A 12,365-nucleotide genomic window follows, 5' to 3' on the forward strand; every position below is an offset into this window, starting at 1 on the left:
GTGTGTGTGTGTGTGTGTGTGTGTGTGTGTGTGTGTGTGTGTGTGTGTGTGTGTGTGTGTGTGTGTGCGTGTGTGTGGAGGCTTGTGGAGAGTGCCCCTAGAAATAGCTTCGGTAGTTAAGTGCATCGCTAATGACGTTCTGTGTGAGTTAAAGTGAGTGAAATGTGTGTGAAGATGCATATGGTTGATACAAGAGTGACAGTAAATTGTGTGAAGCAGGATGAGCAGAGTGAATGTGGTAGGAACATCAGTGAACTGTGTGTTATGTTGAGCAGGCTAATGGATATAGGCTGCATCATGTTCATGCTAACTCCTGCTGATTTGCTAACGCCATAGCCTGACTTCATTCCCCTCCGTCAGTAAGGTTAAAGGAGCATTTCAAACATTTTGGCAATGGAAGTTTGTATCAGGCCCAGTGTGTAAGTGTTTTATTATCACTCTTGTGAAACCATTGCAGGGCTGCCAACTTTTCCAAAAACCTTGGAGTGAGATTTGGTGGGGCCAACCGAAATTTTGCCACATACACTGCAATTTTTTGTATGGCCCATTCAGCGTCATTACCATACAGCAAAAATGTTTTTTTTTTGTTTTTGTTTTTTTCAAATATAACATTTTCCATACATCAGTAGTTCTCAATGTATTAGCCTAACTCAGAGTGTACCAATTGAACCAATTGACCCAACAGTAAGACACAAGACACAGCATGGCTCAAATTTGTGCATGTTTACTTTGGGATTCTGTATAAAAATAAAGTCATCAAATAGTAAACAGATATGCTACATCATGCAAGAAACACTTAAATAAAAATTAAAAACCCCCAAAAGCTATGTTATTGTGACGTTTTTGAACATCCCCAAACTACATGCAGCTAATACCAATTTAAATTTAAAAAAATCAAATTAAAGTTTAACCATTTATACAAACAATTCCGAAAATAGGGAGGCTACTGTCAAAGTCCTTAAGATCTGTGTGCTTTGTTGTACTTGCTTGTGGCCTTTTTTGAGACCTTGATGATTTCTGGGGAGGGCTCCCATGTGAAGCAGGACTCCAGGCCAGCCATCTTTATTGTCATTATTGATGACAGAGTTCCATCCAGAGCCAGGCTGTTCCTGGTTTTAGTCTCTCTCTCTGTATCTGCATTGGAGTGGGGTAACACCAGGACCAGCTTTGCAAAGGTGGCAAGCCTCATGATAGGGCTGGGCGATATGGCCTAAAAAAAAAATCTCCGATTTTTTCACAAAAAATCTGATTCACAAGTTAAATCAGTTTTTTCCCCCTCCTAATTAAAAAAATATATATATTTGCGACCTGGTAGCACATACCTGGGGTCCAAAACTTTCAGCATGTGAATAAACCTGACTTTTCCACGGTAGCCTATGTATATATATATATATCTTGCAATATACATTGCGACTGCATCTGTGATCGCTTTCCACCGGACCCCTTTCTTATCATACGGCAGTGTTTCCCCTATCATTATATTGGATCACAACAGAAGTCATTTAAGGTTACCTTTCCTATAGAACAGGTCTATACCTTGTCCTTTTATTAAACAAACTAAATAGCCTTATGTTACAGGCTGAGCCTGATGTGTGTGGCTTGTGTGTGTGTGTGTGTGTGTGTGTGTGTGTGTGTGTGTGTGTGTATGTGTGTAGTTGATGTAGGAGGTATGAGATGTTAGTGCGCCGGGTGTGGTGTGTGACGTCAGACAGATGCGCCCCAGGAAGAAAGTGAGGCATGTGCTATGTTGTTTACATCGAGCAGCCACAGTGAAGAAGCCTAAGCAGTTCTGTATGCTGTTTTTGAGTTATTTCCCTCTATGTAAAAGTCAGACACTGATGAGAGAGGCTGTGCATCATCCCTGCAGTGCTGAAAATAAAGTGCCGTTCTTTAATGCAGATGAAGTCCCGTTGTTTATGTGTTGTTGCCACAATGAGCTAACACAAGCTAAAGGAGCTAATGGTCTTCGGAGGTCCCTTTACTACAGTTTGCGGGTCTGCCAGCTTGCCGTTGGTAACACTTATTCATCTTATTTACACAACGGCATGTCATTTATGTCCCTACACGGTGCGCATCTAAAATCCTCCTCTGCTCTCTGTCACACGGCGGAGTTCGGCCCTGATGCGCACACACACACACACACACACACAGGTGAGCACACAGATACAGACACAAGCGCTGAAGAACTCGTTCCCTTTCTTGAGAACGAGTTCTTCCCCGCTCGCTGCCATGTATGTGTATCAAGCGCGCGGGGGGGAGGGGTGAGCCCACTCTGAACTACCGAAGTCCAGCGTGGAGTGGCGGTGGCGGATTTTAAATAGAAACTCGATTTTCATTAAAACAAATCAACCTAAACTACAAATTCGAATTAATCGATAAAACCGATTTATCGCCCAGCCCTACCTCATGAACAGACTTAACCCTGTCACCTATGAAGAATGAACCAAGAACACAGTGGAAAAAAAATCTTACATTCCTTTGAAAGATGAGTAAAGGTTGATAATTAATTTTGTCTAAAACAAAATGTACGCACCTACTGTATATGATGCTTTATACATAGATAACAAATTATTCTAATTTGTATATACTACTATATATACAGTAATTAATATACAATTATAAAGCAGCATAGAAGAATGATTTTGTATAGATAAAACAGACAAAATTAATTAGGCATCAATCAAAGTATACTCTTTTACAGCTGCATTGAAACCTCAAAAATAATATGTACAAAGCTCTCAAAATGCCTTTAAATGATCTCACAACACACAAAAAACAAATATGCAAACGTTACTTAAAGTTTAAGAGCACAAACACTTAACATACATACCTGAAAAGAGCGGGGGAAATCGATCTTCTTCTTCTCCTTCTCCTTCTTCTTCTTCTGAGTGCAATCCCGGTGTCAATTGGGCCACAGCGCCACCAACATCCAGTGTAGCGGTCAGGAGGTGTATTGCGCATTGAAACAGGGACTTTTTTAGTTTTGGCTCAGATGGACACTTCAGCGTGAGAAATCGGGGGTGTGGCGTGTGTCTCATGGCCAATGCGTGAGAGTTGGCAGCCCTGCCATTGTGAGAGTAACTCAGTACTAGGCTGTAGATTAAAAACAAGGGAAGTTAGATGAAATGTGTTTATGGGTTTAATTCTGAGCCTTCTCTTTCAGAGGGATGGGCTGACATTGCAGATGGTGTCAGACGGACTGCAGAAGACAACCATGGCGACCCTGATCTAGCCATGCAGGTAAACAAAATAAACTCCCTAGAGAGGAATTAATATGCTATGGTGTATGTTTAGCAATCGTGACAATGAAAGTTTTTTTCTTCTGTATTTCAGACAGTCCCAGGTCAGCACCTAAAGCAGTTCCTGGATGAAGTGGGACCTCTTCCCTGAAACACCTTCTCTGGTGTAAAACTCAACAGGAAACAAGTGGATGATGGTGACTTCCACAAAGTGAAATCTAAACTAATCAATGGCTTCTGTGACAACCTCACCACGCGGTTTGGCAACCTTGACGAGGGTGTCTTGAAGGCCGCTGCCCCCATGTCTGACTTAAGCAACTGGCCTGAAGACATCACTGACCTGGCCACCTTTGGCCTGGCCGATGTTGAGACTTTTGTCACTCACTTTCAGAAAACTGATGGGTTACAGGGAGCTTTGTGGAACACTGTATTCACGAACAGTCAATCTAAGTAACAAAACTTTTGAAAAAGCCAAATGAACTCAGATCAGGCATTTTTTTAGAACTCAACTATTAGGGTTTCCAATCCTTTTTTCCTGTTTTTGACAATAGTGGTTGCATTAAAAATCAATATGAAAAGGAAATATGTCCTTATGTTGTGTTTTCACCACCATTGGCAGGCTGAATTCTCATCACGAGTGAATTAAGCAGCCAACTCTGAATCAATCTGCTCAAATTCTTAAGTTCAAATAACTCATGTTTGTCTTAGTATGCCATTTTGAGGAAGTGAGATTCCCATGATCCTTTGCTAAAGAAAATAATAACATACTAGAGTGAAAAGAACGCATCAGAATTCTTTAATGTTGAAATAATGATTGATATCTGGATGTTGCAATAGGTGCATAATTCATAGAATTATGCACTTCAGTGAGTGCATAATAAAGAGTTTGTGAATGTCAACAAGACACTGTTCCCACTTTAGATCCAGTAGCTGCAAAGATGCATTATGAGCTGTTAATAAGTGCATATTAATAATTTATTAACCTTTATACGACACTGTTCCCACTTTAGATCCAGTTGCTGCAAAGATGCATTATGAGCTGTTAATAAGTGCATATTAATAGGTTATTAACTTTTATACGACACTGTTCCCACTTTAGATCCGGTAGCTGCAAAGGATCATTATTTACTATTAATATGTGCATAATTAAGCATTTATTAACCATAATATGGCATTTATATTAACTTCTTATAGTGTCATTAATGTTAATAAACACCTTATTAATTTCATCTTATAGGGTCTTATAGTATCTTATAAACCAATAATAAATGTGGTTACTATTCTATAATTAACCCTTATAAATTATAATTAATGTAAACAGACATCTTATTAATAATTAGTATAGGTTTATAAACTGCTACCAAAGTTTCTATTAAGTGCTTATAATGCTCATACAGTATAAGCAATAATAACTCAGTCAGTTATGCTGTAATAAACACTTAGTCTAGTCTTATTAATGTTAATAAGCATCTTATACCGTCTTATAAGTGCTCATTAACTGTTAATTTGTGCCCATTAAGCATTAATTAGTGCTTATTACAGTACCTAAATATAAAGTGTTACCAAATCAGGTACAAAAGAGCTGAGTCCCATATTCCACCACATTTTTAATAAATTCTTGCAGACACAACATGTACCAAAAGTCTGGAAGGATGCTGTAGTGGTCCCGGTCCCCAAATCTAGTGGCCCTAAAATTTTTAATGATTTTAGACCTGTTGCTTTGACCTCAATTTAATGAAAAACTTTGAAAATTTGGTAAGGTCAGAAATCTTAAAGATCGCTGAAAATGCACTTGATCCTATGCAGTTCGTCTACAGGCCACGCAGGGGAGTAGAGGATGCCACAATCACCTTGCTTCACCTGCTCTTTAAGCATCTGGAGGGAAGTGGATCTCATGCTTGAATCCTTTTTATTGACTTTTCATCTGCTTTTAATACAATCCAACCCCACATTTTGGCCAAGCGCCTTTTAGAACAATTTAATTTTAATTCTAATCTTGTAGGTTGGATTTTGGATTTTTTAACTAACAGGACGCAGAGAGTAAGAGTGAATGAAGTCCTGTCGGATGGATGCGTACTTTCACCGCTTCTGTTCATCCTTTACACAAACATGTGCCAGAGCAAATATCAAAATAGGACAATTATTAAGTATGCGGATGATTCTGTTATTGTGAGTCTGTTCCAGAAAAATGAAAGACACCACGGCCCTATAGTTGATGACTCTGTGCAGTGATGTGAAGAGTCACATCTTCAACTTAAAACAAAGGATATGTTAATTGATTTTAGCAAACAAACTAACACACATGATGCCACAACCATAAAAGGTCAGTCAGTGGAATGTGTGGAATCCTACAAATATCTTGGGACTATTATTGATTTTAAACTGAACTTTCAAGAAAACTGTGAGGCTGTGTGTAAGAGGACAATAGCATTTGCACTGTCTGAGGAAATTGTCCTATTTTTATCTAGACAAAAACATGATGACCCTGTTTTATCATGCTTTTATTGAATCCATTTTATCCTTTTCCTTGGTGTCATGGTTCGGAAGCCTCTCTGTTAAGAATAAGAACTCTTTAAATCAAATTGTGAAATGGTCAAGTAAGCTGATTGGCGAGTCCCAGCTGAACCCCTCTTCCCTGTATACCAAACAGTTACAGCAGATAGCCACGACCATTTTAAATGACAGTTTGCATCCTTTGCACAGCGAGTTCCAGCTTCTTCCCTCTGGACGGAGGTTTTTAGTCCCAAGTTGTAGAACTAAAGAATACAAAAACAGCTTTGTTCCAGCTGCAATCACACTGGAAAACTAGCTGTAGAATCTTTGCACAAAACTGCACAAGACAGTCACTTCGGAGCATGTATCTTTATTTTTTATTTATTGATTGATTTTTATCTCATTGTTTTATTCTTATTATATTCTACTGAACTGTTTTTATTCCTTTAACCTATGTCTTGTAGGGAATTTTGCTCTTGGCGTTTTTAATTATTCGCTTTTATTTCATGGGTTGCAGCACTTTCTGTCGTTTTAAATTTCTTTCTTGTATTCTGTGTTCTATGTTTTGTTTTGATTGTTCAAACTGTGATGGATGTTTTGACTCTCGACTGCAAAACTAGTTTACCCTTGGGTATCAATAAAGTAACCTGAACCTGAACCTGACTACAAAAGACTTTTTCTGCCATTTTGAATGGGCTGAGGTTACGTGAAATGCCTTTCCATTTCCCACAATGAACAAATCATCTGTGGAGTCAAGTGATTCTAACAGCCTGCAACTTTAATCTGCAAGAGGTCAGTGGGGCCATGCTATTAAATGACTCATTTAAAGGGACATACTAACGATCTGGATACAGACCGAATTACGATGTCACTAAAAACAAAATCCGTGAGTGCAGCAAAATGCTGCCTACCTACTTTTGTTTGTACAGAATGTGCCTTTTTCGGGGCAATGGGGGGCGTGAGCAAGTAACAAAACGTGTAGATTAGCGTGTGATGTAAACAGTGACGTGGGAGGGAAGCTGCGGCTAGTCAGTCCTTCAGCGATTCTCTCGTAAGTCTGCCTGTTCCTCACCATTCCCGTCATCTGATGGTTCATGGCCTCTTTGTTTGCAAGGGCAAGGACGGCACGCAATTCCTTGTCTTCCCAGTTGCTCATCTTTACAGTGTCTGTCAGGTTTGCGTTTTCCTCTTGCTACTAGCTGCTCGCTAATTCCTGCTATCAGACACATTGTGATTACTCAAAAGTAGATGAGGACACAGACAGCTGGCATGTACAGTTCTGTCTGTTACATAGCAGATGACAAAATTGTGTGGATAAGCATTGAGACATTGGCTTGGTGTTATAGTGTGGATAGGACAAACCTACTTTGTATTTTTCTTATTCATGGTAAATGTCATAGCTGACAACACAGCTGTGACAATAACTTGTGTATGCTGATGTTGTCAACATATCTTATGTTATTAAGATCTACTATTTTCTCTGTATTAAAACACAATGTAGGTGATCACAGAGAGCAGGTGGAAGCTGCCCCAAGGTTTATCCAGCCAATATTCTGTTGTTCTGTATGTAAAAAAAGGAAGTATGAAGGTACCTTCTGCGGACTGGACCTCTGAAGGAAGGATCAAACCTGTGTGGTTCTCCTAGAAGACACAAAAATAAATTAAAAGCTTGAATGGATTTGGGCCAAACCTACTCACACCTCAACACCTGGTGAGAGGAGAAGAAAATAAACAGTGGCTGAGGTGTATAGTAGACAGTTACTCAAAGTCAACAGGTCACAGTCGACACAGCTAACAGATGTTCAGAACCACTGTATAGAAGATGTATTGTCTACCCTGTTGTTTTAAATTTCAAGCCTGCATCTGCATGTTGTTCGTTAGGCAAGCAGCTGGTGGCCGCAACCAACAGTCTCTCTGTAGCTCCAAAGCAGAAGTTAGCACCACCCCGATTCCGTCATCAAAAAGCCTACGGGATTTTTCCATTGGATTTTGGCTCATTGAAAAAAAATAAGCTCTGTGGCAAACAAACGTTTATGATATCTACACATTCTGTCCAGCAAGATAATATTCACTAATGAACACCACTTTCATGATTGAAACCTGAATACAATCACCAGAGGTATAAAGCTAACATTAGGCTGTAAAGGAACTACACCATGGTCGCATGTCTTAACGATGTCCCCACAGTCAACCCGGTCTCACTCCGAAGTCGTCAAAATCCAGCTATTGGGCAGTGACTTCCGGTGTCAGACACTGACGAATAAAGTGGAATCCTGCAAATCCTGTGGTAGTCTGCCTGCTTGACCCCTGACTTTCAAGCTACCTGGTCAGAGGTGCTTAAAATAGGCGTAAAAAAGGGAAAACACCAAGCTGTGTCACCAGCACTGCTCAACCTTTCCAATTACTTTGCTGTCTGCCCAATGAGGCCCCTGCACACCAAGCGGGAGGCCCTATGGCTCTAAGCTGCCAATATCAAACATGGGACTGGCGCTGCAGTCATGTGACAGCAGTATAGTTTGCTTAAAGCCTGACAGTACCTTTTTACCTCTGGTGAGTGTATTTAAGCATCATGAACTTGTGTTTGCCGCAGAGCTTGTTTTCTGCAATTATCCAAAATCCAAAAAGTATAATCCAAACAAGCTTTCTTACGAGGAAGTCAGGGTGACGCTAACTTCTACATCAGCCTACAAAAAGAAGTCATCCCTGTGGCGCCTGTAACCCACAGTGCTTGACAGCTTTGTGTGCAAACGATTCCAACACTCAGAACTAACATTAGCTACATCTGCTCATACCAGCGTAATGTTATATTATTATACATACATGTATACAATGTGGCTCTTGACCACATCCCTTTCACCCTCAGCGTTACAGACAAAATGCTTCCATAAGTGAGCTTTTTAACCGGGGTACCAGTCGGATTGTATCTATCTGTTGCTCATGCTAACCCATTGCAGGATATTTATGCCGCTGTAGTGTTCAGTGTTTGCAAGATGTAATATTCAACAGAAATAAATAAAATAAATAATAGCAGAAACAGTATGCAATTCACGTACTGTTGAATAATAAATGGTGGCATATGTAACATATGTAAGCCATTACACCACTGGAATTCATCTGAATGCAGACACACACACACACACACACACACACACACACACTCCTGATTGAGAGTGTGTTTTGTTTGTTTGGTGTTTAGCCAGGCCTTATCACAAAGTACTTATGTGTTATACTCCATCAAATCCTCTCACCAGCACACACACGCGCGCACGCACACACACACACACACACACATAATGCAAGCTATCCTCATACATTTTATGAACAATAAGCACAAATAAAAATTTGAAAGTTACTTTGGTGTGCAAAATATATTGTATTCTACTCTAAAGCAGTGTACAGTAGACAGTTAATGTACAACAAGACTTGATGAGTAAGAAGCATTCTTGTTGAAGCAAACAGACCTGAGGTCAGCTGATGGCATTAGAGAACAGTAATACTCAGCTAATCTTTATCCCGCTGACCAAAATAGTCACAGTCTGCTCAGTAGGCTACAAATTACTAACACCTTTGTTGGTGTGGTTGTCATAGGCTGTTTTAAACACTTAATTAGCCAATTACTAGAATTACAAAATCTTCTGAAGTAAAAATCAGTATAAAACAACAGAGAACAAGGTATGCAGGTTGACTTTAAATGCAATGTAAGTTGAGTTTTTCAGTATGATCCAGACTGACAGCAGTCTTTGCAGTATACTGGACTTTATACAGCCATATAATAGAACAATGATCGTTCATCGAATATTTTCAGCATCCACACAGGCCATTTCAGTGAGCTGATAACTAGGGCTGTACCCGTTTTGATATTCAACAATTTGTTTTATTTTTCCCTATAAAGTTTTAAAGTTTGAAAAGGTTCAGCGGTACTTTCACATAATATGGTAAACAAGCTAGCAAAAAAAGTTTAAAAAAATAAATAAATAAATAAAAGACTGCTTGATTTGAGGCAATCTCAGTTGACTGAGGGGTGTCCAACTGATGATTTGAATCTCCAGCTGTCAAGGGGCAGCTCTAGAGATAACATGTATATGGTGTCATGTCGGGCATTTTTTTTTTTTTTTGGTCAGTCAGCGTGCAGTGTATCTGCAACCATTCACAGTCAGATACAAAGGACTGATTATGTACTGCTGAATTACAGCTCACAACTCGCACCAATGGCTGACATTGCTTCAGTGTGAGTGTTTTTGCTGGCTAGTGAAACTTCCTGGTGCAGACTATTTACTCGAGTTTAGTAGCCTGTTGCTCATGTGGCATTTGAGGATCATTACAAGCATGGCCATTCCTGGCTTTCAATGTCCAGAACTCCACCACTAACATTTCATTACGTCTCATCAGGTCAACAAAAATGAAACACTGATTCTGTCTTAGTTTTTATTTTCAAGATCTATTTTTAGCTTGTAATCATCTCATTGTTATCATGGTTTTCGTCAATGAAATTAACACTCATGGACTCCTGTTTAGATGCCTTGAGTTCAGCATTATGGCCGTCACCATCTTGGTTTTTTGGAGCCAGAAGTCACCATATTTGAGCGAGAGGCTGGAGCTGTGGAGGAGTGAGGGGTGGATCAGACTGAGAAGCTGAGGACACTTTCGGCAGACAACTTGTCACTTATATGGTGTCATGTAGGGCTTTCTTTTTTTGTCAGTCAGCATGCAGTGTATCTCTAGGGACGTTCTGGTCTTCAGACTTAGCTGCAGAGTGAGCTCTCCTCACTGTCATGCTGCTCACAACACAGGAAGCTGCATACGTGGATGCAGCTGCCCTAAGCTTGCCCAGTCATGCTCCAAGATAACGTTAACATCTGCCTTCTGCTATCAGCAGACAGCTTGTCACTCCAAGTGGTTGAACCTGTTTATGCATGACTTTAAGTCTTCATAAAATGTAAACGGGCGAGTTTTAAAAAAAAAATAACCCCCTGTACAATTGTCATGGATGTTGAAATAAGCTATAGAGACCAAAACCATTTTTTGTACAAGGCTGTAAACATACTAATTGCTGCTGTAAAGTTGGGCATTTTAACATGGGGGTCTATAGGAACTGACTGTCTTCTGAAGCCAGTCTCAAGTGAATGTTCAAAGAACTGCAGTTTTTAGTACTTCCATGTTGGCTACATTTTTCAGCCCTTGAGGTGCCACTTGGTAGCTGAAAGGAATACTTCACCCCCAAAATTACCATTTGTAAAATAGTTGCCGTGTTACCTAGACTTTGTGAAGAAAATGTTTTTCACATAAGCCTCCACGAAAAATGCCATATATCAATATATTGATCTATTGATTGACTGGGGACAACGTTTAACAACAGCAGAACTATCAAAACATCTGTTTACAAACTCTTACAAAACTAGTGCAGTATAACCCATCCATAATCCATAAGTCTCATTTGTCCAGTCGTGTGATCAGTACTTCACAAACACGAGTTGCCTGAGAGTTTGTAAACAGACATTTTGATATAGTTTTGCTTAAATGCAGTCCCCAATCAATCAGAAAATCAATATAGATGTTAAAATGTTTTCTTCATGTATTCAAGTATGACTCACTGATATTTAAATGGTGTTTCAAATAAAAAAGAAAACCATGAGACAGAAATGTTTACTTGTTTAGCTATTAATTACAGAGCATTGTTTTGTTTTTCAATGAAATGAATGTCCAATGAAATACGGGATCCACAAATACACAAACACATTAACATGTAGGCTATTGTGCCTGTTGAATGAGACCATTATTTTGATATCTCTGTAGGAATACAATCGCAGCATAATTGCAGGCACCACACACAGGTCTGCAAGGAATGCCAAGATTCCTTCATGCTTTCTAATCATCTGTCGAAGTGACTAGGAGGACTGTATGTGAGTGAGAAGACAGCCACCCAGCCTGACTCGTTGTTAATACGTTCTGTGCTTTGTGTTCATGCAGATAATCTCCACCTACTAGCTTTATTAAATTACTAATTAAACTACTAATTATAATGCTTATTATATAATGTTCCTATACCTTATAGTCATAACATTGACGTAGATAACTAACTAACTATAGAAGTCCATTGTTTAAAGCTGTTTAGGCTTGTTTTTGGCTGTTTCGATGTGGTACTCACCGTAGTGGGAACCGTACGGGGCAGCTCTAGCGGCTGTCTCGCTCTGTATGGCGGCTGAGCGGCTCGGGGAGTAACGGTGGCGCGCCATGGTGCGCGGTGCTGCCGGTGGTGGAAGTAAAAGACGTACGTTGTAGCATCTGTTCCTTAGCCATACCGCCCCTCCCCCTGGAGACCTACTCTATGCTCGCGCTGTCTCAGAGACGCCTGTGTGATATTGTTCCAGACTCCAGCTGCACACCTTGCAAGCTTATTTTAGTTCAGTTCAGTATTTTTCTGTAGTTCACTACTGCTTGGTTATCTCTATCTGATGTTAATGACAGGTCAGATAGATTTCAGTAACAAGAGAAACTGGTTTAACCAACAGTCCAGAAATTATTAATTTGCATCACATTGAATCATGCAGCATACTGACATTGAAAAAACTTAACCCGGTATTATTACTCATCATTAGCCTGCAACCATCTTTTGATAAAATCTACAAAGCACTG

The 12,365-nt window shown here is 39.8% G+C and overlaps 1 protein-coding gene across 1 annotated transcript in view; it reads right to left on the reverse strand.

Moving 5' to 3' along the window:
* Window positions 1-12,007, reverse strand: part of LOC126383142 (choline transporter-like protein 5-A) — a 222,819-nt gene extending 210,812 nt beyond the window's left edge. The window contains exons 1-2 of the mRNA XM_050033584.1: window positions 11,878-12,007; window positions 7,325-7,373 (exon numbers count right to left, since the gene is read on the reverse strand). Coding sequence (XP_049889541.1) covers window positions 7,325-7,373; window positions 11,878-11,965 — 137 coding nt within the window. The 5' untranslated portion in view covers window positions 11,966-12,007. The remainder of the gene's footprint in view (window positions 1-7,324; window positions 7,374-11,877) is intronic.
* Between the last annotated feature and the right edge of the window lie 358 nt (window positions 12,008-12,365).

Source organism: Epinephelus moara, chromosome 21 (genome assembly GCF_006386435.1).
Source record: "Epinephelus moara isolate mb chromosome 21, YSFRI_EMoa_1.0, whole genome shotgun sequence".
Taxonomy (NCBI): Eukaryota; Metazoa; Chordata; class Actinopteri; order Perciformes; family Serranidae; genus Epinephelus; species Epinephelus moara.